Raw genomic sequence first — 24,408 nt, 5'->3', positions numbered from 1 at the left:
AGAAATGGTCACATTAAATACAGTGACACCTGAGATATCCAGATATTTCTAAATGTAGAAATCTTTGTATACATTTGTTTAAATGTCACACAGTCAGTTTGTGTTGGTTTCTTCCTAATTTTCATCTTTTCTTGATGAAAATTAGTTTGAACATGCTTAATGGGGTTTTGTAAAGCTTTGTAAAGTTGATTTGGAGCGATCTAGGCATTGAAAAGGAACACTGTGCATTGAAAACTTTTACAGATGAGTACATTACTGCATATCCTCTAAAACAGATGGTTTGAAATGCAGAATTCTTACAACAAATTCTTAATAGTGAACAGTGAACACACACACACACACACACACACACACACACACACACACACACACACACACACGCACACGCACACGCACACACACACACACACACACACACACACACACACACACACACACACACACACACACACACACACACACACACAGAGAGAGAGAGAGAGAGATTTGAGGGTTACTGTTGTAGAGGAATTAATTATCAGTGAACAATAAATCATTCATTTGGAGCAGTTCTGATATGTTTATAGTGTTTTTTGAGAATGGCAGTATAAATCAGCATCTATTTTATGGACAGGAGCAGGACACTCTACAAAATTTGTCCTTTTATGTCCCAGAGAAGAAACAGTTTGGAAAAACAGAAGGGCGAGTTTTCACATACTGGGCGACTCTCACAAAAACACGTCTGGGTTATACAGTATACATGATGATTTTGATGCACTTCTATGACATTAAAGCACATTTCTCATCAAGTCCTCATTAACTTTATTGAAATATAATTTTCTTTTGATGTTGAAGTGAAACATGACTCATGCATTATTATGTTCTGCGCTTAGGAACACAGTAAGAACAGTTCATGAACCTTGTGGAGTTTGAACCAACAAGTTTTGGGTAACCACCCTTCTCATGTCTATTTTCACTGCTACGTCGGAGGCTATTTTAACCATAAATCGCGTCAGCAGCTGATTCACTCTTCTTTGAGGTGATGTTCCAGTGCTGGCCAATAGCCACGTCCACATCCACGAGCTCCGAGCGCAGCAAAGTTTGTGCGTAAAGGAGGCGGCGCGGCGCCATGACTCACTCACTGTCACCTCCTCTGAGAAATACTGATGTCCCGAAGACCCTTGCGCTCAAACGTGCGTGTGGAAACACAGAACTGCACTTGACTCGCTGAACTTGAGCTCTGCAGCTGTTTCCACAGCGATGACTGGAGAGAGGGAAGCGACGGACCGGAGACGCGATGCGCGTCCATCTACTCCGGATCGAGTCCTCGCGTTCGCGGACACGCTACTGAGGTGAGTGTCCATTCAATCGGACAACTGCTAGACTGTATTGAACAGACAATCGTTATGCATCACACAGTAGAAATGTTCTTTTCCCGTTCACAAACTTCGTGTGATGTAACGGAGGCAGATGTGCGCTGGAATGAGTCTACAGGTTGCTTCTGTTAACTTCACAAATATGCTGTCGCTTTCAGTTTACGCTCTTTAAAATGAGGAATTGAGTGTGTTTGCTTGTTTAACGGATGTATTGGTGCATACTGATGTAATGTATCGATCAGCTGTGTTCCAGAGATTTCTGCATCCTCTCCAGCTGTCAGAATGATTTATGCATGATGGGCAACATGGATAGGATACTCTTGTTGTTTTGCATTGACTGGGGCTAAACATGTTTGACTGTAAAGCAGAATTTCTCGTTAGACTCTGTCTTCTCAAAAACAAACTGTTGAATTTGAAAATGTGAACTATATGGTGGTGTGCATATTCTGAAAAGAAGAATACACACACGTAAATGTATAAAGATGCTGTTGCTTTTCATTTATTGACTAGTAGGAATTGCAACTATAATCAGAACAGTAATTGCTCAAATCATGGAGCAGATGGTTAACACTTAATTAAATAGAACAATTCTAATTAAATTGTGTTCTAATGAGTTTCTGATTTTATGAATTGTAAACAATTCTTGTTTTATAATCAGATATGCCCTTTGTTGCAACAATAAGATTTTAAGTTAAGATTAACATGAATATTGTCCATCATTTTAAAGGTCCTGCTCATATATATTTTTTAAGTTTCTCTGTTTTTAATCCCATTTTTACTCTACTGGTTTATTTTGGTACATCAGTGTAACAATACAATTTTAAAATTACAAATATTCCATGTCTCTTAATTAATATGCAGTCATAAAAGCTGCTTAATATTTCACATTGACTGCCCATATTTAAACACACACACACACACACACACACACACACACACACACACACACACACACACACACACACACACACACACACACACACACACACACACACACACACACACACACACACACACACACACACCCATTGTGTTTTCATGTTTTATGGGCACTTTCCATCTACACACGGTGCGTGGGAAAAAAGACTAAATGGGTAGGTCAAAAATCTAAAAAAAACAAGGCCCTTCCGCACACTATCAATACTAGCAAATGAGTATCAAAATTGTATTAGCAACGTTTCGGTCTCACGACCTTCATCAGGCATCTGATTTAAAAAAATAGAAATAAAATTGTAATTTGCCAAATTTCCATAGACCGCCTTCAATTTCAATAATTCCGCTATTTCTCGCTCATGACAGAGAGGAAAGAATAAGGTGTTCCTGAAGAGGAATGTTCTAGTAAGCCGTGGACCAGAGCTCTCAGAGATATGGCACTGCCCGCGTGCCCTCTTCACCCTTACGCTTTGATGCTACATAAACACAGAGCCAGTGACGGAACTCATTTCTGTCTTTTTGAAGCCTGTACATTAGTACGCTTCGACTAGCATTTACCTTTCAGCGGTGAAGCCTAAATATTTGCATCTCTTTATGTAAAAGCAGGCAAGCGTATCCATTCATTTCACCGGTGGCATTGGCGATTACAGAGAGAGCGCTGCGGCTCCGGTTATTGCACGTCCCTGCAGGCCTGCGATAAGTACTAGGCAAAGAAGACCAATAATTGTGATTTAATCTCAGTCGGAGTGAGTGTGGCCTATAGGCCGTGGAGGGACCACGAAGCTGAAACTCAACGGATCGACTGATAGATTTAAGATTGATAGAGACTCTTCTGTGGTTCTCTTGTCCTGATCACCCTCACCTAAACTGCACATGTGGATCTGCTTTGACACACCCATCAGGTCTTTGAGTCTCTATAATGAGCTGATGACTTGAATCAGGCATTTGATCAGGGAGACATCTAAAAGGAGGGAGGAGGGTACTCCATGCTATAGTCCATGTCTTCTGAACTATTCATATGCTTGATTTATGTGAGAAATATCTTGAAATGTATGCCATTAGGTCATGTGTCAGAATGGTCACCGTGATTTTGCATGTTCCAGGATGCGAAATCACAAATTTTGTCAGTTTTGTCAAATTTTGTCAAAAACACAAATTTTGTTAATCCTGGAACAACATGCCTGTCCCAAAAATGTATAGTTTTAACCCTATCCCTACCCCTAAACTTAACACAAGTTATCCCTAAAGTGATAGGTGAAATAGCACTGATGTAGAAGCACCTAAAGCAGCCTAAACTTGATATAACCTGTAAACTTGTCCCTCAAATCTGATTGGGTGATTGGATTGTTGTTCCAGGATCCACAAAGATGTAAATAACGGAATCAGTGAGGTTTGAGTAGTGAAAAAACACTTTAATACAGCAAGTAACACATTGAATAAAACATTAAATTAAAAAAATTAAAAATGTATGCACGCATTGATCTCTGTTTTGATTTGAGTTATATTGATTAATTTCACTTCCTTTATGTCCTTATTGGATTTTCTGGACCTCATTGACTTTCAGTGCATGCAAAACCACTTAAACCTTTAAAATATAATACAAAATAATTCAAAATATATATAGTATTATAAAATATAATTTGTGTTCTGCAGATTAAAAGAAATGCTTAATACACTAAATGGTAACATCTAAGTTAACTCAAATCAAAAAAGATTTTTTAGCATCGCTGAATCAACCTAAATACATTAATTTTTACCAACAAACCTAATTTTTCATGGGTTAAATCAATAACCTGTCAATAAGTCTAATGGGGCTGGTCTAAGCATCAGTTACATGTGTTTGTGTTGTGTTTACTCCTGTACGGTGTTTCAGGATTTTATTCTGTTGTGCTTATTTGAGCTTTTTTAGTTGATGTTGTCAACTATTGTTGTTTCTACTGTGCTTTATAAATAAATTGAGATGGAGAGAGATTACATTAAAGAATTAAGTGTTTTAGTACTCGCTGGTTTCTGTTATATATCTCTCACAAGACACTGCATTTCTTTTGTTTGCTGAGGTGATGAGCGGTTTTGTTGAATCGATTCTTGTGCACGACCATATGGGCGCCAGTCGGGCGAAGCTCAAGGTTTCTCATTGACGTTAGTGAGAATCATCTGGCTGTCAGTTTTACTTACGGTTTGCATGGCGGACTAAACCAACAAGTGCTTCAGTTGCGTCCCTCACTATAGGTTAAATCTAGGAGCCCTGTGGATGGGATTGAGCGATGCTCATTAATATGTATAAGTGAACTGATAGCAGCTCAGGAGAGGACGGTGTAGCGCAGGCGGGAGGGCTGGTGTGCAGTGCAGCATGCCAGCTTAAAGCCGTCCAGATGAGGCTCTGAACAGCTGGCCTGTCAGCGTGACGCTCCACTCGACACTCCGGTGAGGCCCAAATGTCAGACACCGGTTGATGTCGTGATGGGGAGATCAGAGACGGAGAGACCGCTGAATGAACGCTGCATTCCACAATCTCATTCCTTGACTATTATTATCACACCGAGTCTGGCAGAAAGGAAGGGATTCTGTTTCTCTCGCCTGTGTGGATAATAAGCCAGTTGCATTTAGCCAGAGGAACAGAGGAAATGAATGCTGGCATGCATAAAGAAGAGGAAGGGAGATAATGCAAGGGGATTTGTGTTAAAAAACTTATTTTTTAGGCAACATGAATTCATTGTTGTGCGTGATTCATCCATGCATTTTATTTGTTTGTTTGTTTTTCTATAGTCTTTCATCAAAATGCAATAACGCTCAGGAGGGTGGGAAAAATAATAATCTTTTCAAAGCACAGCATACACTGAGAAGTGAAATCCTGATCTTAATGCCTACATTAGCATATTACTTTTCTGTATAGGCATAGAATACCTCGATGTGCCAAAATGTGCAGTACACAACCACAGTGCACTTGCATGTTGTATCCCACAATACAATGCACTCGACTAGAGCTTCCATGTCCAGTGTGACGAACAGACCAGAAGTAGAATCCATGATTTTGAACAACTCACTATTTGATCTGACTGCCAAGATTTAAGACATTTGCAGTATACACCATCGTTCAAAAGTTTGGGGTCGGTAAAATTTTCTATGTTTTTGAAAGAAGTTTTTTCTGCTCGCCAAGGCTGCATTTGTTTGATCAAGCATACAGGATAATCAGTAATATTGTGAAATATTATTACAATTTAAAATAGCTGTTTTCTAACTGAATATATTGTAAAATGTAATGTATTCCTGTGATCAAAGCTGAATTTTCAGCATCATTACTCCAGTCTTTAGTGTCACATGATCCTTCAGAAATCATTCTAATGATGATTTGCTGCTCAAGAAACATTTCTGATTTTATCAATGTTGAAAACAGTTGTGCTGCTTCATATTTTTCTGGAAACTGTGATTGTTTTTCAGGATTCTTTGATGAATTTAAAGTTAAAATAGAAACATTATAAATGTCTTTACTCTCACTTTTGATCAATTGAATGCATTTTTGCTGAATAAATCTTAAAAATATTTACTGACCCCAAACTTTTGAACGGTAGTTACAGACTTTAATGCTGGTCATTTTCAAATTAATTAATCCATTTCCAATCAAATGAATACATTTTCTTTGTTGTGTCTTATAAATGATAAATGCCTTATTATGTCTTATAGAAAGAGAATGTTTTAATAGGTTGCTTTAAAGTGCAATAGTTTGATAATTTCAAAACAGAATACAAAAGTAAACAATGCTTTAAGTTAATCCACAATCCGCTCCAGTGTTGCAGTGTTTGTGTTTCAGCCACGGGTGGAAGTAACGGATTTCAACGACTCACGTTAGGCTACTGTAATTTAAGTATTTTTTTCCGGTAGGCTACTTGTACTTATTTATTTCAAACCCGTAAAACCTGTTCATTTTTAGAACACAAATAAAGATATTTTTGATTCAATCTGAGAGCGTTCTGACCCCACATAGACTTCAATGTTATAACCACTTTGAAGACCTAGAAATATAGTAAAGACATCATGTGAGCACACCGACGCATGACTTCTGAGCCGGCGTTCTGACGTACAACCCGGGAGTGCACTGTGTTTACTATGTGAACACCATCGGAGAAGTGAAGGGAAGAGAAGAAATTGGTGAAAAAATCTATTTTTGTGCACTAATATTTTCTCGTCACTTCATAACATTAAGCTTGAACCACTGTAGTGACATGGAATATTTCAACGATGTCTTTACTACCTTTCCGGGCCTTGAAACTGCTAATTACAGTGCAGACTACTCTCAGATTTCATCAAAAATATCTTCGTTTGTGTGACAAAGATGTACGGGTTTTATGGGTTGGGAACGACATGTGGGTGAGTAATTTATGACAAAATTTTAATTTTTGGGTGAACTAACCCTTTAACACACACTGCATATAAAAATTCAGTGTTGTCATATTTCGAATACCTCAACTGTATTGAGGTAATTTATTTGATTTGTTCTTATTTTATTACTGACTGTTTACTTTTCTTTATTTGCAAATTCAATTCAGTTTGAAATCAAGCTTCCTTGTGCTGTGTGTGAGCTATTGCAAAGGCAAATACACAGAGTGAGCAAATGTTTAAGTTAGATTATTGTAATGGTTATTGATCAATGTTTAAATATGTAAACAAAAGCCTAAATTAAAATCTGTTCATCATATAAAGTGGACTTGTCTCTTCAGAAGACTAGAATTAAACTTATCCATTCAAATAGATTGCTGTTACAGTGAGTTTTGTGCTTTTTGAAGCTTTAAAATAATGATTGCCTTGACAAAAATGTAGATATTAAAATATTTAGTATGTGGTGGTTTTCCCGATTGTATTGAAAATATTGACATTTTTTCAAGGTGTCATAAAGAAGTTAGAAATTCCAGTATCATGACAACTAATTAATGTCCTTCGTCAATAAGGTAAAAATGTGTTAAAAGTAGCTATTTTCTACATTGAATTCTTCATTGAATATTTATTGGTAATACATTAACTATCGGCGGCTAAAAAGTAACTACTCTGAGTAGTTTTTGAGAAGAGTAATTTGTAACTTTTTTGACACCAGTACTTTTGGAATTGAGTATTATTTCAGCAATGTAATTTTCAGTACTCTTTCCACCACTGGTTTCAGCAAAGCTTGTTTTTTTAGAACGCAGTTCGCAGTGAGAATAGCTGGAGTATTTTTGTGTCCTAACACCTCAGTAGTGTCCAGCCAGCAGCGAGAGTCACCTCTGTGCCTCATTAGACAGGAAATCAGATCAATATTCTGACTAATGTCGGAAACGCGAGCGTCTGAGTAGTAGTGTTAAGCTTGTGTGCATTTCTCAAGTTAATTGATAGAGTCACAAACGGATGGTAGGCGATCTCATTAGAAGTAATTAGTGTCAATCTGGAAAAATAATAGCATAGTAATGAAAAAGATCAGTTTTTTTTCAGTTTAAAATGAAGCACGTGCACGGTTTATGATCAGTGGTTTGCTGCATGTGTGCAGACTCTGTCACAGCTTTGCACTGCTGAATTTATTCTGACATCTTTATAAACAGAGATGGCAAAAAATATAAATTTTCCTGTCTGTATGATTCTGCTCATGTGTCTGGCAGAACACTGGTTAAGGTAGAAGAATGACAGAACAGAACAGAAGATTTTAATTTCTAAAGGTCAGGAAGCCAGAAATCTCTCAAAAGAAACAAAGCAATACATCTTTGTCGACAGACAGAAAAATAAAAGAAGACGGATTTTTTTGTGCAGCTAAGGGATTTGCCTGAAATCATGAGATATTTGAATGTTATTAAATATGTTTTCTTAACTTACTAAGCTTTTTCTGTGTCTTATGGCAAGCAGCAAGAATTGGCTTGATTAAAGTGGGAATTAGAGAGCATGAAAACGCCAAACATAAAAACATTCTCTGATTTTGAGGCAGCCTGTGTTTTTGCCCAGTGGACGAAGGATTTTTTTCCTCAACTGCAAGGACTACAGAAAAAAACATTAAAAAAAATGTGTTGCTGTTTCAGTTGGCTCTGAACTGGCCAGAGTCTCACAGGACACAATCTTGTTAAAACCCCTGTGAAAGGTTGTTTTCTGCATCTGTGGCTTGCTTCGCTCAGAGACAATCTGAAACTCGCTTTTCACATTTTCACAGCCTTGTTGTGTTTATATGTTCGCGCTTGCAAACTATTTGAACTCAAAACTTTCCAACTTGTAGATTTTAAATATTGATAGAAAACGTTATTGGAAGCTTATGGTGATGTTTAAGTCATGCAACCATGGTGTAATTTTTTATAGTCTCCTTTTTTTTTTTTTTTACCTCTTGTGATTGTATTTAGGCTTCAAAAGCTGTTCATTTGTGAAGATTACCTTGATGAATCATAAAATTTCCTGGTCTCAAAGCTTATTATCAAAAGGTCAATGGAAAAATCCTACTGTCTTTTTGTCAAGGGAACCAGGTTGATGCTATTGCTAACTTCTGGGTTTGTCTAGCAAAAATGCGTCATCACTACAGCACTATATGCACCTGCATATTTTCCTTCTCAGGCTGATTGGTCATTTAAAGGGACAATGTGTAGATTTTTAGGTATTTTATCTGACTTATCCTCGTGAACGAAGAATTTATTATCTTTATATACATGTGACGGGTAGGTCCACGGAGGTTTCCATGTCGTTCCGCCATCTTGAAAAACAATAATAGCAGAGAGGGTCAAAAAGTCCTAGGCCAACGCGTTTCCACAACGTGTTTTCGTTCAGAGCCAGCGTCACGTAACTGAAAGCAGCAGAAACGGAGGAGCAGAGCAGTGAGAGGCACTTGTCACGGCCCCGGCGAGTCAGTCAGTAATTCATACTGTAACATTCGTTTGTTCGTTGTGTCAAGTTGCAGTTTGTTTGAAATAACAAACCTGTTAACCCGAAGGAAAACTCGACGAAGTGCTATTGGAAGACATCCTGTCGTTGCTTTTTGGTACATAACAGCTACCGTAGATGCAACACGCATTTGAAAAAGCGAGGCGCTGGAGAGCACAATTCGTTTGAATGCAAAATACAATTTCACCGCTAGATGGGAGAAATTCCTACACAATGTCCCTTTAAGACTTCTGTATGAAAATTACCTTTATTATTATTGCACTAATGCACACTTGTTGCTCATTATGGGCCAAGTCACTGAATATTGGTGTTAATACAGTATGTAAATGTGGGTGTTCATATGTTAATGAGCTCATTGTTTAACTCATCATTTTGAACTGTCTTTGCAGTTTAGTTTCAATAAAATATCTGGATGAGCTAAAACGAGAAGTTTGCATTGTGAATGTTATGACTGCGTAATCTTTTATTCCATTCAAAAAATTAAATATGGCCTATTTAGATTGCTTTGTTCAATATACGTTATTGTCTTGTACTGCCTAGGAAAACGTGGGCTGATCATCTATTCTATTAAACAGTGACTATTCATTTTATTTGATCCAATTTGATTTTGGGTTTGACATCATGAATCATTTCAGGATAAACATATAAATAAAAGCATTTGTTTTGGTGAGGATCTCTCATCGAGAGAAATCCATTTGCAGGTCCTTTATCAGAGAAATATGAATTAATGAATCTATATATCATCCACTGGAACTGGTTCATAATTTTATGCCAAACGATTGCACACTTCATTATAATGCATGAGTAATGGCTTAAAAGTTCCCTGTCTGACAAATTAATCCACTTTACTGATAAAACTTTCTTTCTCTGTTTCAGGGTTCAGCAGTGTTCAAACCAAACCAGCATGGATGCTTACGACCAAATCTATTCTGATTGAAGCTGTTCACCTAAAATGTGTGTGACTCACCAAGAACTGCTCTTCAGCTAAAAATATCTCCTCGGCACATGCCAAAGTGCTTTTAGCTTTGTCCTTGTTTTCCGCTTTGCAACCTCAGTGACACCAGCCAACGCCAGCCAGACTTTCAGAGTGACTCTACGAGTGACCGTCAGAACCATGTGGACTGTATCCAACCATCGCAGATGTGCGCAAAAAAAGATGAGAAGCCTTTCTTCACATTTACAGTGCTTTATGAATGTGAAAAGCGACTTGGATGTTTGCAGAGCGTTTTGACACCTTCACACATCGATGCATTGATGCACATCTAAAACAGATCACTCATGCATCAAACCTGATGCCTTGAAAGCACAATGCCATTTGTGTCATTTTCATTGTTCTGTAAGATGTTGCAGCTGCACATGATTATGAACATGTCAAAACATCCTTCGAATTTATGACTTTATGACAAAATAATCTGATGTTCTCCTCAGCATCATATGTTTAGTTCCCCCAAGTTTGTTTTTTTTACCCACAGCGATTTTCCACGAATCATTAAAAGCCCATCTAGGGCATTGAGAGATGAGAAATGAGACAGCTTAAATTTCATCACATTCCCTCACAGCTCTACTGGAAATGCCTTGATTTTCTTGTACCACGGCCAATGCAGTAGTGCTGTTTTTTTTTGGAGAGAATCCGATATTAAGGTGCAAACTGAACTGGATGCCACGTGGCTCACCATCAGACCATTATTAAATGCCTGGAAGTCTTGAACAGATGGTTCCCCTCAAAGACAACATGACCCCTGAGTCATTCTCTGAGAACTGTAGCAACTGCAGCCAAGTTCTCGCCCCGGAGCTGAACGTCATGAAAGCCGTCGTTCTGGGAACGGTGTTGGCGATCTTCATCGTTTTTGGCATTCTGGGCAACATCCTGGTTATCCTCTCTGTGGCTTGCCACCGTAATCTACGTACGGTTACGCATTACTTCATCGTGAACTTGGCGGTCGCGGACCTTCTGCTAAGCTCCACGGTTCTTCCCTTCTCCACAGTCTTTGAGATGCTGGGTCGTTGGGTCTTCGGACGGACTTTTTGTGATGTCTGGGCGGCCATGGACGTCCTGTGCTGTACGGCGTCCATCATGAGCTTGTGCGTGATCTCGGTGGACCGCTATATTGGCGTTAGCTATCCTTTGCAGTACCCATCCATCATGACAGAGCGACGGGCATTGCTTGCACTCATTGTTCTGTGGGCTCTATCGATCACCATCTCCATTGGACCTCTTTTCGGCTGGAAGGAACCGGCGCCAGAGGACGAATCCATATGCAAGATAACCGAGGAACCCGGCTACGCCATCTTCTCCGCATTGGGGTCCTTCTACCTTCCCATGGTGGTGATTCTGTCAATGTATTGCCGCGTGTACGTGGTCGCAAGGAGGGAGACTCGGGGGCTGATTAGTGGACAGAAAACGGAAAAGTCTGATCACGCCACCGAGGCCGTAACCTTGCGGATACACAGAGGGAACGCAACGGTGTCCGAGGACGAGGCTTTGCGCAACCGGACAAACTTCACACTGCGTCTGCTCAAGTTCTCACGGGAAAAAAAGGCAGCTAAGACCCTGGGCATTGTTGTTGGATGCTTTATCCTTTGTTGGCTTCCATTTTTCCTGGTTCTTCCGATCAGTAAGTGTCTCATTTTTTACATTTGATTATAGGCAAATACCAGCTTTTTGTAAGTGTATATCTTTGACTGATGAAAATCTAAGCCAAAAACTTTTCTTCTTTATTTTAAATCTTCTTTTTCCCAATTAGAATTGTTCTTACTAACATTAAACAATGTCACACCAATGACATGTTTAAATAAACCATATGAAAAATAAATTAAACGTAACTTAGTAACATTTGTGCAAAAACCACCATGTGCACCGTTTAAACAGCCCATTATTTTCTTCTTTTGAACTTTGCCATTGTAAGTATTTTTCCACAGCTTTTGTATTTTTCAAAACACGTTTTTAACATTGATAAAAACATTGAAAAAAAGTGACAATTTTCTTTCAAAATAATTGATATATTTTGTCTCTTTTAACAGTTTTGCTTTTATCACAATGTGCAAAACAATATATAGTGAAATTATTTAATGAGGCATTTTACATGCAATTGTTCTTCATTATTTGTGAAAGTTTGTCACCATATTTTTAGAATGACCCTTAAAAAAATCCATGTTTGGCAAAAGCACGACGGCCTGTTCTTTTTGATCTAGAACGTGCATGTGTATTATCCGGAAGAATTATGAAATCATTTTTGCCTAATTGTATATTGCCGATTTTGAATTGTGTTATTGAAATGTAAGCATGGCAAAGTTCAAGAGATGTCGACATTTCCCCATTCAGATTGATAGCAGTTATACTGTGCACTGCGTTTCCAAGATGGCCACCAAGTGAAATATCTTACCCCAAAAAGGACTTTGTCAGTGGACAGTGTGATTTAAATTACTGTAAGATTTAAAATCATTAAAAGAGGAAGAGTTTTAGATACCTCTGAGATGAGATTCCCTTTGCATTGTATGAAATATCTGGTCTGTATGTGTGATTTTCACGCTTTTTCTTGACAGAAGTAAGTTAACAGATATGCACAGGGACATTTTTTAGGTTTCCTGTCTGAAATTCAGATGCACAGAGATTTTTCCAAGTGCTAGATGATGGGAAAATAATTAAGATGCCTCAAGTGGGTAAAATGCTGCCATGTGGGGAATGGAGAAGATCGGGGAAATATTTAGCATGCACGCTCAGGGTTAATATCGCAGTTTTAGCCTGTATACAGGTCGAAAGAATCAACTCGCTTGTGGCTCCGCAAATCTTGTAGTGCAGCTGAAGTGTATGTTATGCCAGTGGTTTAAAAGATGTTTGTTTGAACCTTCATTTAGATCGTTCTCTCAGACAACAGGGTCACGAGTGTTTACGCAATATGTTTGGCTTCAGAAATTAGTTTCACAGAGAGTCAGAACGATCAGTAATTCCCTTAATGCACAGCAGAGCTTCTCGGGTTCCCCAGATATGAATTTTAGCTGTTATTATATTTCCCACCCCTGCAATAGGGCTCTTCTGAGACCTTTCAGTTCAAGGTCAGTCCGAGTTAAACCACAAAATAGAGTCGGTCAGGAAAAAAAACAAAGAATCCAGTAAATGGTATTATTGGAAAGCCAACGCAAACAAATAAGCATAGTTTTATGAATCTGTGGTAAAAGTAGGAGTCTGTTAATTCAAAAGGACACAAAAATGATTATGAATCTGCATCACGATATGTAAGAAACATGATTTGCACGATTCTGAAATGCTTGCTAATTAACTGGCATTAAATTGCATACAATAGAGTGTTTAATAAAGCTCAGGGGATTCAATGACCTTATCAGCATGACTCAGTCCGCGCTCTCGCTCTGCAACCACATTTGTAGTAGCAGTGAAATCTAACACACTGCGTTCAATAGGAAAGTTGTTCGTTTAATGTTACGGTGATCGATGCGACTCTATTTTTGCATGTATAGCATCTCACGGTGGGGCACAGAGACATTTTGCATTCATGATGAAGTCGCAGTTTAATCCGTGATAATTAAAAACAACAAGTTAATTGTTTTCCCAGTAAAGTAATTACAAGCTATTTTCATCACAGAATCCACTGGACGCCCGGGGGAGAAAGATTTCATATAGATGCTGTGAGGTGGAGACCTACTGTATAGTATATTATCAGGGGGATTTTGCTGACAAACGTGGGTATTATGAAGGATTTGCCCTTCGGACAGACATTCTTCCTTTTAAATCTTGTCTCGATGCTTCCTATACAGTAGCAGCAGGGAAGAGAAAATTATTTTTATGCCTGGCTGCGTCTCAAGAACATCCACTGCATTAAAGTCAGTGTGATAATAATGCATAAACACAGTGACTTATGTATAGCAGCCAGGGAAAAATCACCATATTAAACAGTTTACCATATTATTATTGTGCATACACAATAGTTATGGATTGTTCTAAAGGGTCAGGAGTCTTTATGAGAGTCAGTAAGTAACCACCGGTGAGAACACCCTAGCAACCGCATAGCAACAAGACATTGAGTTTTGGGTGAACACTCATTTTTAGGGCCCGAGCACTGATGATGTGGACCCTATAGGAATTGCACGGTTTATTTCTTATTTCTTAAATTGTTAAATCTTCTTTGCGATATATGAGTAATATATCATTTAGATATTTACATTTTATTTTTATTTAATGGCTTCCTCTATTTTTACATTTAGATTGCCTTTGGTGTCATATAACAGGGATATTCTTAATTAGTTTTTATTTTAATATTTTTTGTCACCATTTTAATTTAAGTTAAAGTTTTAGTAATTTTGTTGTTTTTAAATAAATGTCTATATGTTTTTTATTAATTTTTATTTCAGTTTTAGTTATTTTTGTCCATCAGATTAAACTAAATGAAAATGAGAAATGTAAAAAAAAAGAAAACGTTTTTTTTCTTGTTTTTAGTCGTATTTTCAGTTATCTATAATAACCCTGCTTAATGGTAATTAAAAACACCAATAATATATATATATATATATATATATATATATATATATATATATTAATTTTGAAATTGTGAATTTAACTATGCATCCCTAAAAAAATTCAGTTACTACATTTAAACTGATATACTGTAGGCTTTGAAAAAAAATTCACATAGAAATTACAAAAAAAAGTGTTGTTACCAAAAATGGCAAGTATTTATGATTTATTATTTACCTTTTTTCCCTATTAATTTGTTTGACGAACCATTCTATAGGCCTGTATGTATGCTTTTGCTGTTGGAGAAAATATAAAAAATTACACCAACAAAAATGATAACGATACAATAAACTATAACAGTCAGCTTAAGGCAGCGACAAATATTATAAGGTTAAATGTCAAAATAACTCCAGTATCATACTCTGGGGTGTTGGGGTGGAAATAAGCGTGATCTGCAGTGAAGTTACAATCATGTTGAATTGTGATCTATGGATCTGCCTGAAGTGTACATGTTGAGTAGACTTACTCAGTTCTGTCTTAATACACTTCCCTCAGCCATTTGACGAAGTTGAACGCACTTCAAAATGGCGTTGGGGATTCCCCCGACGAGTGTATGCCTAAAAGTGGAGTTAAACGCAGCCTAAGTTTGCAACGACAGAACTTCCGACCATAGTTGGCTATTGGCTAACGATGCTTTTGGGAAACGCTCCCCTGCATGTTTTTATCACCCATAACAGAGTCTGTTTCAGGGTTTGTTAGTGTGTGAACCAGCTCTCTTAGAGACTCCTATGTGTCATCTATATCCAGTTAAACCTGGATCAGACAGCATGAGTCAATCTTTAACATTGAATTCACGTCTAAAATTCTCACATGGCTTAAACTCTCTATTTTCTCTGATCATTTGCCCTGACAAGGAACCACGGGGAATGAGGCGGGAGGTACTAAACTGCTCAGGCTGAAAAAAATGAAATTGAAAACGAGCTCAGTCATCCTGTATTTTTGGAAGTATTTGCACAGTGGATGCATAAAATGCAGTAGGGATCTGTGAGGCTTTAATAAATAATGGGCATCAGTATCTACTGTGGTTAATATTACATTAGGGCTAATATTAAAGAGCAGCGGTGGCTTGACATTAAGAAAAGCACAGGCAAACGTTTTTATGTCTACAAGTTTTTGAGAGCAGTCGGATCATTCCCAAACAGTGGCATTTGTGTCTCCATGACATATACTGATATAATGAACAGGGTGCTAAAATAAGTCACATTATTTGACAGATTTAACTTCAGGAATACAAAAAGTGTAAATTTTTTGAGTTATGACAATTCCAATTTCTCTGTGACATTTTTCTACTCAGATCTTTCAAACTTCATATTTAATTATATTTAAGGATGTGAGATCATAACTTTTTTTTTTTTACAATTGATCAATATTTCATTATGATTATGTGTAAATTGGCCTTATCAAGCTCACTAGTTTGTTTTTATAATAATGTATGGAAAAAATCGTAATGAAAATTTGATTCCCTTTTTTTCTTGGCCCGGAGTACAAAATATTGATTGGCTCTTGTGGTGTGGAGCAGTGATATACACTTTCATAACTGACTGGCTTATTGCACTGACCTTCAACTCTTTAACATTTCGAATGTGAATAAAACCACCAGAATTGACTTGGTTATCTATTGAAATGATTGAAGCACATGTATTACAAACTTACTGTAGTGTAGTGTAAATCATGTAGTGCTTTTGGGTTAGTAATGATAGCAACTGGTACTTTGCAAGGCTGTAACCACATATTTAGAGGGTAATAGTTTAACCCTGTAAAGCCTGATATATGAAATTATAGTCAGTGGATCATTTTATTAAACAAAATAAAAAGCTCAGTTGTTTTAAAACGTATAATGCAATGCAATACAATGATGTACAAATAAGCGTTTCTCAAAAGCCTGATGGATACTATTTGATACTCACTTTTAACATGATTTTTCAAAAAAATACTTGGGCCTGATGATTTCAGTCCACGAGTCATCATTTCAAATGATAATTATTGGGAAAAACTGCAGAAATGTCCAGACACAAATGGCAGTTTCCTCAGAATATCCCAGTCAATGCCTGCACTGACTGTGTCAGAGGTCTTTGTGTGTTTACAGACTTTTTTGACAACACCAGATAAGCCCAGCGGCCCTTTCTAATGATGACTAACAGTCGTTCCAGCGGTCAAGGACAGCGCTGTTATGCATATGCAATGTGATGCTTCAGCAGGACCTGGTGCTTGATTTAGCGTCAGATGAATGGTTGTTTCTTTCCATCCTCTACGCCTCGTAAAGAGCTTTAAACCACACCTCAGTGCACTGAGGACATAACGTTTGATGGAATCTGACCTGATAAACAGCCACTTTCATTGCTCAGGCTTTTTATGAGAGCCTTTAGCCACAGTCGCACAGAAAGTCTCGGTTTGACTCGAGGAAACACACTTTCCCAGTAGAAAGCATTTGCTTTTCAGTCATTATCATTATGGGCTTAGACAAAATCGCTTTTGTTTTCTCATATTGACTTCCTTCAATTTGACGCATCATTTAGTCAGATCCACTATTTATATTTCCACAAGCATCAATCAGGATAGAACATCAGTCATTTAATTTTTCCAATTTTATATTTTCTTCTCTCTTTATACATTAAAAACACATTGGCCCTCATTTATCAAAAGTGCGTACACCAAATTTCCAGCGTACACCTGGTGTACACCCAAAACCACGGTGACTTTGATATTTAGCAATATGGACGTTGGCGTACGGCACGCTCAAATCCTACGCCAGGTCAGGAGGTGGTGTACATGTACGCACGTTTTGAGTTAGTGCGGAAATGCCCAGAAAAACAATTCCTAACACCACAAAACGCACTGACAAACTAAAAGATATGAGGAGCTCTTTTCCAAAACGCGATAAACGCCATTTTTAAAAATAAATTTGTATTTTATTTCTATTAATACACTAGTGTTGTGTCTGCAAAGATGAAATTGATGATCACCATCTCCGTAGTGAACGCGCCTATAGAGAGAGTAGCCTATTTCTTTTCGTTTATAATTGTTTGGTTTAAAGACATTTCAAGCTTTCTTTATAGATATATTTCTCATGTCTGTGAGGCATACTGAGTTTCGGTTAATTTGTGATGAGATGCGCTCCAGTTCACGTGCAATGCAAGGGACTGCGCCCGCGCCTCCATGTCATGACTCATGATTATATTGTCTGCTATTTGCTTCTTATTTATTAAATCCAGGCACTTGGTTGATGAAAAAAATATTAAAATTAAGATACAATTTATACAAAACGAAATTCACTTTAAAGAAAGGCTTTCTACAAAACAAAACTTAATTAAGTGGCCAAAATCATGTCTGAGCATGTCTCCCGATATGTTGCGTATCCTATCTTAGCCTATGTTCACTTTTCATAATCAACATAGATGGGGAAAAAAGAACATTATAATTTTTTAACAAATACGAAACTAAATGCACTTAGTTAATGGCTACAACACGTAGCCTAATAGTAGGCGTGAATATTGTTATCATTACTTTTTTCAAGTTCGGCACGAATTACTATTAGCCTAAATGTGTTACTAAATGATTTGAATGTATTTTTAACATTGTTGTATTTAAGGACTGTATTTGTGTGTTATTTTTAAATTATTTGTTTTATTTGGTGGACAATATTGGAACGTGACATTGGAAATATTTATTTTATTTTTACTATTTAATTTATTTTACTATTTATTTTGTTTGGCTTTTATTTATTTCATGCAGTTGCACTTATTTAATTTATATTAATTTATAGTATGAGTCCCTGATTATATGTTGCATGTTCTCTTCTTGTTGTTTTTGTTGTTGTTTTTTTAGACAAAAAATTGATGGATTTATAGCGTTTTGAAAAAAAAAATACAATTAACTTTGAATTTATCATCAACAATATTGTTGTTTGATTTAATAATAATTTTTCATGATGGTGATGGTCTCGATCTCCAGAGAAGTGTCTCCTCTTTGCCGTCTTCCGTGTGTCCATGGCGTAAAATGAGGGTGTGGGGGAAGCGGATACTTGAATATATAGGGGCATGTTATTCTAATGACGATCGTTTTCAGCCGCGGCATTTATCAAGGGCAGGTATTGCGTACACCTGGATTTCAAAGGTACGCAGAGCTTCATAAATCAGGCGGTGAGAGGAGTGTAAGCATAATCTTACGCCAACATATACGGCCGTTTCTACACAAGAATGATAAATGAGGGCCATTGTGACTCCTGATCAACAGTTGTGAGGATCATCAGTAGCTGGACGAATCTCACAAGACTAGTCAAGAACATGACCAGGTTATTTTATATATATATATATATATATATGCATTTTTAGGATCATTCATTTTCATCATACAAATTTTCTAATTTTCTACAAATTCTTTAAGCATGAACATAATAAATCCATTTTACTCCCGGTTACATTTCATTAATTGTTTATAATAATAAAAATAAATATTTTTTAATTAATCATTTATTATATATTTCATATTATGCCGAGAATTTGTTTAAAATGGTTTAATTGTCATGAAAATAATTTCACAAACCCAAAAGTGTTAATGGTCCTAAAAGTAGGCTTAATATTTAAGCAGAATAAATAAACGTTTAATTTCGAGGTGAAATTTGTAACGCTACTGGTGGACAGTAACTGAAATGTAGATGACTGAACCTCAGTTTAACCTCTTCCTCTTGTTTAGCCTGCAGACAGTGATGATTAAAGTGTGCCGTTCAGAGACTATCCCCACAGCCCGGTCTGTCAGTCTCTTGCTCTCCTTTATCTTCTACCCTGCGTGTGTAAAAGTCCCTCTAGACTCGCTCTTAAAGTGTATTACGAGAAGCTCTGAAGACAGATGTTGCGTCTCAAGGCCAGCTGGTTTTGCTAGACACTTTAATTCTTTAAATGGTACGGCCGACATTGCATTAGAAAAATCCATTGGGTGTGTGAACGGTTAAATACATACCCATGTAATTCTCTTTTCTGTGCCTGTGTCCTTCATAACGCTGAACAATTCCTTTCCTCTGAAGGGTCCATCTCTGATCATATTGAGCCGGATTTATGACGGCAATTTGAATAAAACTATTAACCTTGATTAACGGAGGAACGTTCCAGCGTGAGATCAGATCAGATTCTATAAAAAGACTTGGCCGGCATTGTGATGCATGACGTAGTTATCTGTCCTGTCACACGGAGACAGCGGTGGTGAGAAAGATGCTTTCAGAAGCGTTCACACGTTTTTCTCATTTCCAGACCTAACCTTTCTCATTTTCTGCTCCTTATCTATTCATTTCAGGTCCCATTAATCTTTCCCATCTTTTTCACAGAGAGTGAAACAGCTGATACCTTTTAAGAGCCTACTTAATTTATCGATTGGTAATCCATTATGATGCGAATCCAGATGGATTTTACTGGATGTGGTCACATGCACATATTACGCAGAGAGTGTAGAGACATGGAAACACCTGAAACTGTTCTTTTATCAGGGAACTGGTTTCACTTTGCATGGAAAATGTCCTGCTTGTTTCTTCAGTGCACAGTATAGAATTCCTATTTTCATAATATTTGCATTTCAGCTGATGTCTCCTCTCCATCTACCACATTGAGACACATAATCAATCCATGATCGATAAATATGCATCACTTAGAAATATGTCAGAAAATGGAAGTATGAATTGATTTACAATGATGGTTGATAGTTATCAGATTGTTTTATTGTTCATGGAAACACACTGATTATACACTACTGTTCAAAAGTTTGTATTCAGTAAGGATGCATTAAATTATTCAAAAGTGATAGTATAAAGACAGTAATAATGTTACAAAAGATTTCTATTTCAAATAAATGCTGTTCTTTTGAACTTCTCTATTCATCAAAGAATCCTGAAAAAAAATGAAAAACAGTTTTCACAAAGATACGAACAGCAACATTGATAATAATCAAAACATTTTCTTGAGCAGCAAATCATCATATTAGAATGATTTCTGAAGGATCATGTGACACTGAAGACTGGAGTAATGATGCTGAAAATTCAGCTTTGCATCTCAGTAACTCATTAATGATTATTGAAAATATCAAGTAAACATTTAATGATACCAGACCAGTAAAATTCCTTCTTCGTCTGTCTAGGCTCCATCTTCCCAACGTACAGACCCTCGGACACAGTCTTCAAAATAACGTTTTGGCTGGGCTACTTCAACAGCTGCATCAACCCCATCATCTACCCCTGTTCCAGCCAGGAGTTTAAGAAAGCCTTCCTGAGTGTGTTGGGTGCGCGCTGCCTCCGCAAGAGATCTACGCCGTCCCACCCGCTGTACCAGAGCCACAGTCCTCGGCACGGCCAGTCCCAGATCCTCGGCCTGTCGAGCCGTGACAATCCGTCCCACCTGAGCCCGTCCTCTTCTATAGTGCTGTCCCGCAGCCCTTCCTCCCGGGAGTGGCAGGCCCCTTCCCGGACCTCGTCGGTGGGGACGACCGGGGTCAGCGTGGGAGCGAAAGTGGCGGGAATGTGTGGTAAGAACCTGCTGAGGACGTGTTGCAGCGCGATAGCAGATTCTCCGCAGCCCGAACCGCCTACGCACAACTCGCTTCCCGTCATCAAAATCCATCAGCTCTCGCTGTGTGAGGACGGGGATGCGGTGTGAATGAGCGGCCCGCTGGGGAAATCACTCTAAGGAGACTCACGCTGACTTGAGTCTCAGACTCGAGAACACAAACTGATGAACAAAAGCCAGACGCTTTGGGTTGAAACGACCTGCGCTGGGAATATTGAAAGCTGATGCAACCCGGTTTATTCTTATTGAAAGGACAGTTTACCATTAAATGTAAACTCTCTTTAATTACTCACCCTCGTGTTGTTCGAAACCTGTCAATTGACTGTCATTGGATTAAAACGCATGAGGTTTTGCAGCTTCAACGGAGGGAAATGCATAATGACTTAACCCTGTAAAGCCTGAATTATGAAAAAATAGTCAGAACAATCTAATTACTGCAATGGAACAGTTTATTGAACAAAACTGAAAAAAAAAAAAAGTTTGCATATGCTGTGTGTTTTATGTTTTGTATCATATTTGTGACCCTGGATCACAAACCCAGTCTTAAGTAGCACGGGTATATTTGTGGCAATAGCCAACAATACATTGTATGGGTCAAAATTATAAATTTTTCTTTCATGCCAAAAATCATAAGGATATTAAGTAAAGATCATGTTCCATGAAGATATTTTGTAAATTTCCTACCGTAAATGTATAAAACATTTATTTTTGTGAGTGAATGCAGCATAATCGCGAACATAAATGGACAACTTTATAGGCAAACTAGTTTTGCACCCTCAGATTCCAGATTTTCAAATAGTTGTATCTCAGCCAAATATTATCTTAACAAACCATGCATCAATGGAAAGCTTATTTATTCAGCTTTCATGTGATGTATAAATCTCAATTTCAAAAAAATGACCCATGTGACTTGTTTTGTCATCCAGGGTCACATTTGATACATCAGACTTTTATGGCTAATACTGAGAGTTCATAAGGAGGCTCAAACTGAGCAAAAATATGCAATTTGGTGCAGATGCTGATATTTATATGACCAAAAACATGAAATTCTGATGCTTGTAATTTAAATCAGTGAGACCTTTATGACAGTATAGAAGACTTCATTTATAAAAAATTGCATATGAATATCAGTCATCACTCTATCTGCCAGTAATGTCTTAGAAAGATGAGATTTAAACGTGTAGTTTTATGATCAATCTCTGTTTAGTTTTAACACATATAATGCAATGCAAAACAACAAATAAACCTTCCTCAAAAGCCTGATGGATCTTATTTGAGACACATTTGAACATGATTTTTCTAAAATGTATGGATAATCAAGTAAACCTGAGTTGTTTCAGTCCAGCAAGTGTTCGTCTTGAAATATTACCAACAATATTAAAGTTATTCTTACGTTTACTTAAATCAGTAATTTCACAGCAAAAAGACAAATGAACTGAGCTAAAGGGGAAGGTTTTTACTTGTATACAAAAAGGCCTTTTTCTTACCAAAAAGTACAAACGATCAATCAGACGACAGAAGCCATGAATTAGATTGTGTGCAACAGGTTTTACAGCAAAGTTTTGATCATGCTGATGATTAAGAGGCCTTAGACATTTATGATACAGTAGGCTTTATAGGGTTAAACTCCGTATAAGCTATCATGTTCTTCAGAAGATGTTGAATATATAACGCACAAGTCTTATGGACTATTTTATGCTGCTTTTGTTGTATTTTTTGTCTTTTTTTTAGAGTTTGACAAACATGGGCACATTGTTTTATGTTTTTAAGTTCGGAATGACATGAGCATGAACAAATACTGACAGAAATGTCAAGTTTGAGTGAACTATTCCTTTAAAAGGAGGCAGTGCACGTGTTTGTTTACTCAGAAATTATGGTGGACATCATTCTGCATGGGTCTGTGATGATAAATACCAGCAATTTCTATTATTATTATTGACTGCAGTTATTTTACCAATGTCTGATGAGTGTTTCTATATATATGAAAAAGAAAAGAATATTATATTTTCGACTGTTCGCTCACCAGTTCAGTTTCTGAAATTGCACTACAGTTATGGGTTGTTTGCATAATCAGAAAGTCTTACAGAAAAACCATGTCACCATGATTACTCGTGATGCACAGAAACCTTTGTGAACAGAGAATTGATCCTCAGTGTGTCTTTCTGGTAATCCTGCATGGTCACCTTATTATCTGTGCACCTCTGCTACGCTAAAGATGGCTCCACGAGTGTCAGAAACGGCTTTCCATGTGTTTCAATGCGGGATCAACAGTCACCCTTCCCATAGTTTGTGTTTCTATTACTGTGATCTGGAAAATGCACAAATCTCCATGTGATATTGATACTTGACCATAACAATGAATATGTAATGACCTCAAAAGGACCAACTTATGTTGCTTAAATGCCTTATAACAAGTGGCACTTCTGTTATTGTGTTTGTTTCTCAAATGAAAGAAAATCATGTGATTCCAATATGGATAATATCCAATAAAACATACTGAATCATAAGTGTTTTGGAAATAACTTCTGATGAAGCGTCCCACTCATAGCATGGCGCCCGGAACGACTCACCATGAGAATGTCATCATGGTTTCAATGACATTCCAGCAGTGGACACACACATTCCCCTAGTGACGGACGGCTATTCACAATTACATGGAAATGTGTCATGCTGTATCCATCAAGGATGAGAAATAAATAAGAACTGTGTCTACTTTTAATATTTTGGGGGTTTATATGCTTGTGAAAGTAGACGAGAAATGAGAAATGATGGGGATGTTCGGGAAACGATGCAGTCTGAGTTCAAACCTGGATCTCTTGGGACGCTACAGCCTTATATCAAAACCATGTGTTTTACAGTTATGACTGTACTTTTGTTTTGTTTTTCACAATATGTAATTTTTCCCTTAAGTCCACATAATTTTAGCAAGCATGTGATTTTTCCATGTTTATACACATTTTTTTCCTGAGTCATTTATAATGAGTATTTGGAAACACCAACTATCTTCCCAAATTTGTGATGAAAACAGTTTTTGAATCTTTTGTCGCTGCAATTTTTCACCAAAATAAAAGCTGTATGATTTAATGTTTGAAGGCAAAGAAATTAAGGCAGTTATAAATATTAGTATTGTAATTTTACTGTTGATCTGTAAAATAAAATCATTATTATTAAA

At 37.3% G+C, this 24,408-nt stretch overlaps 1 protein-coding gene across 1 annotated transcript; it reads left to right on the top strand.

Annotated features, from left to right (window-relative positions):
* Positions 1-1,015: 1,015 nt before the first annotated feature.
* Positions 1,016-24,408, top strand: adra1aa (adrenoceptor alpha 1Aa). Its single transcript, XM_077222765.1, has 3 exons — positions 1,016-1,331; positions 10,041-11,779; positions 20,812-24,408. Exons 2-3 carry the CDS (start codon positions 10,855-10,857, stop codon positions 21,324-21,326), a joined length of 1,440 nt encoding a protein of 479 aa, XP_077078880.1. The 5' UTR covers positions 1,016-1,331; positions 10,041-10,854; the 3' UTR covers positions 21,327-24,408.

The sequence above is a fragment of the Siphateles boraxobius genome, unplaced genomic scaffold, assembly GCF_051911475.1.
Source record: "Siphateles boraxobius isolate OS27281-9 unplaced genomic scaffold, OSU_SipBor_1 9, whole genome shotgun sequence".
In the NCBI taxonomy this organism is placed as follows: Eukaryota; Metazoa; Chordata; class Actinopteri; order Cypriniformes; family Leuciscidae; genus Siphateles; species Siphateles boraxobius.
The sequence above is the reverse complement of the archived record's forward strand: the minus strand, read 5'-3'. Positions and strand labels throughout refer to the sequence as shown.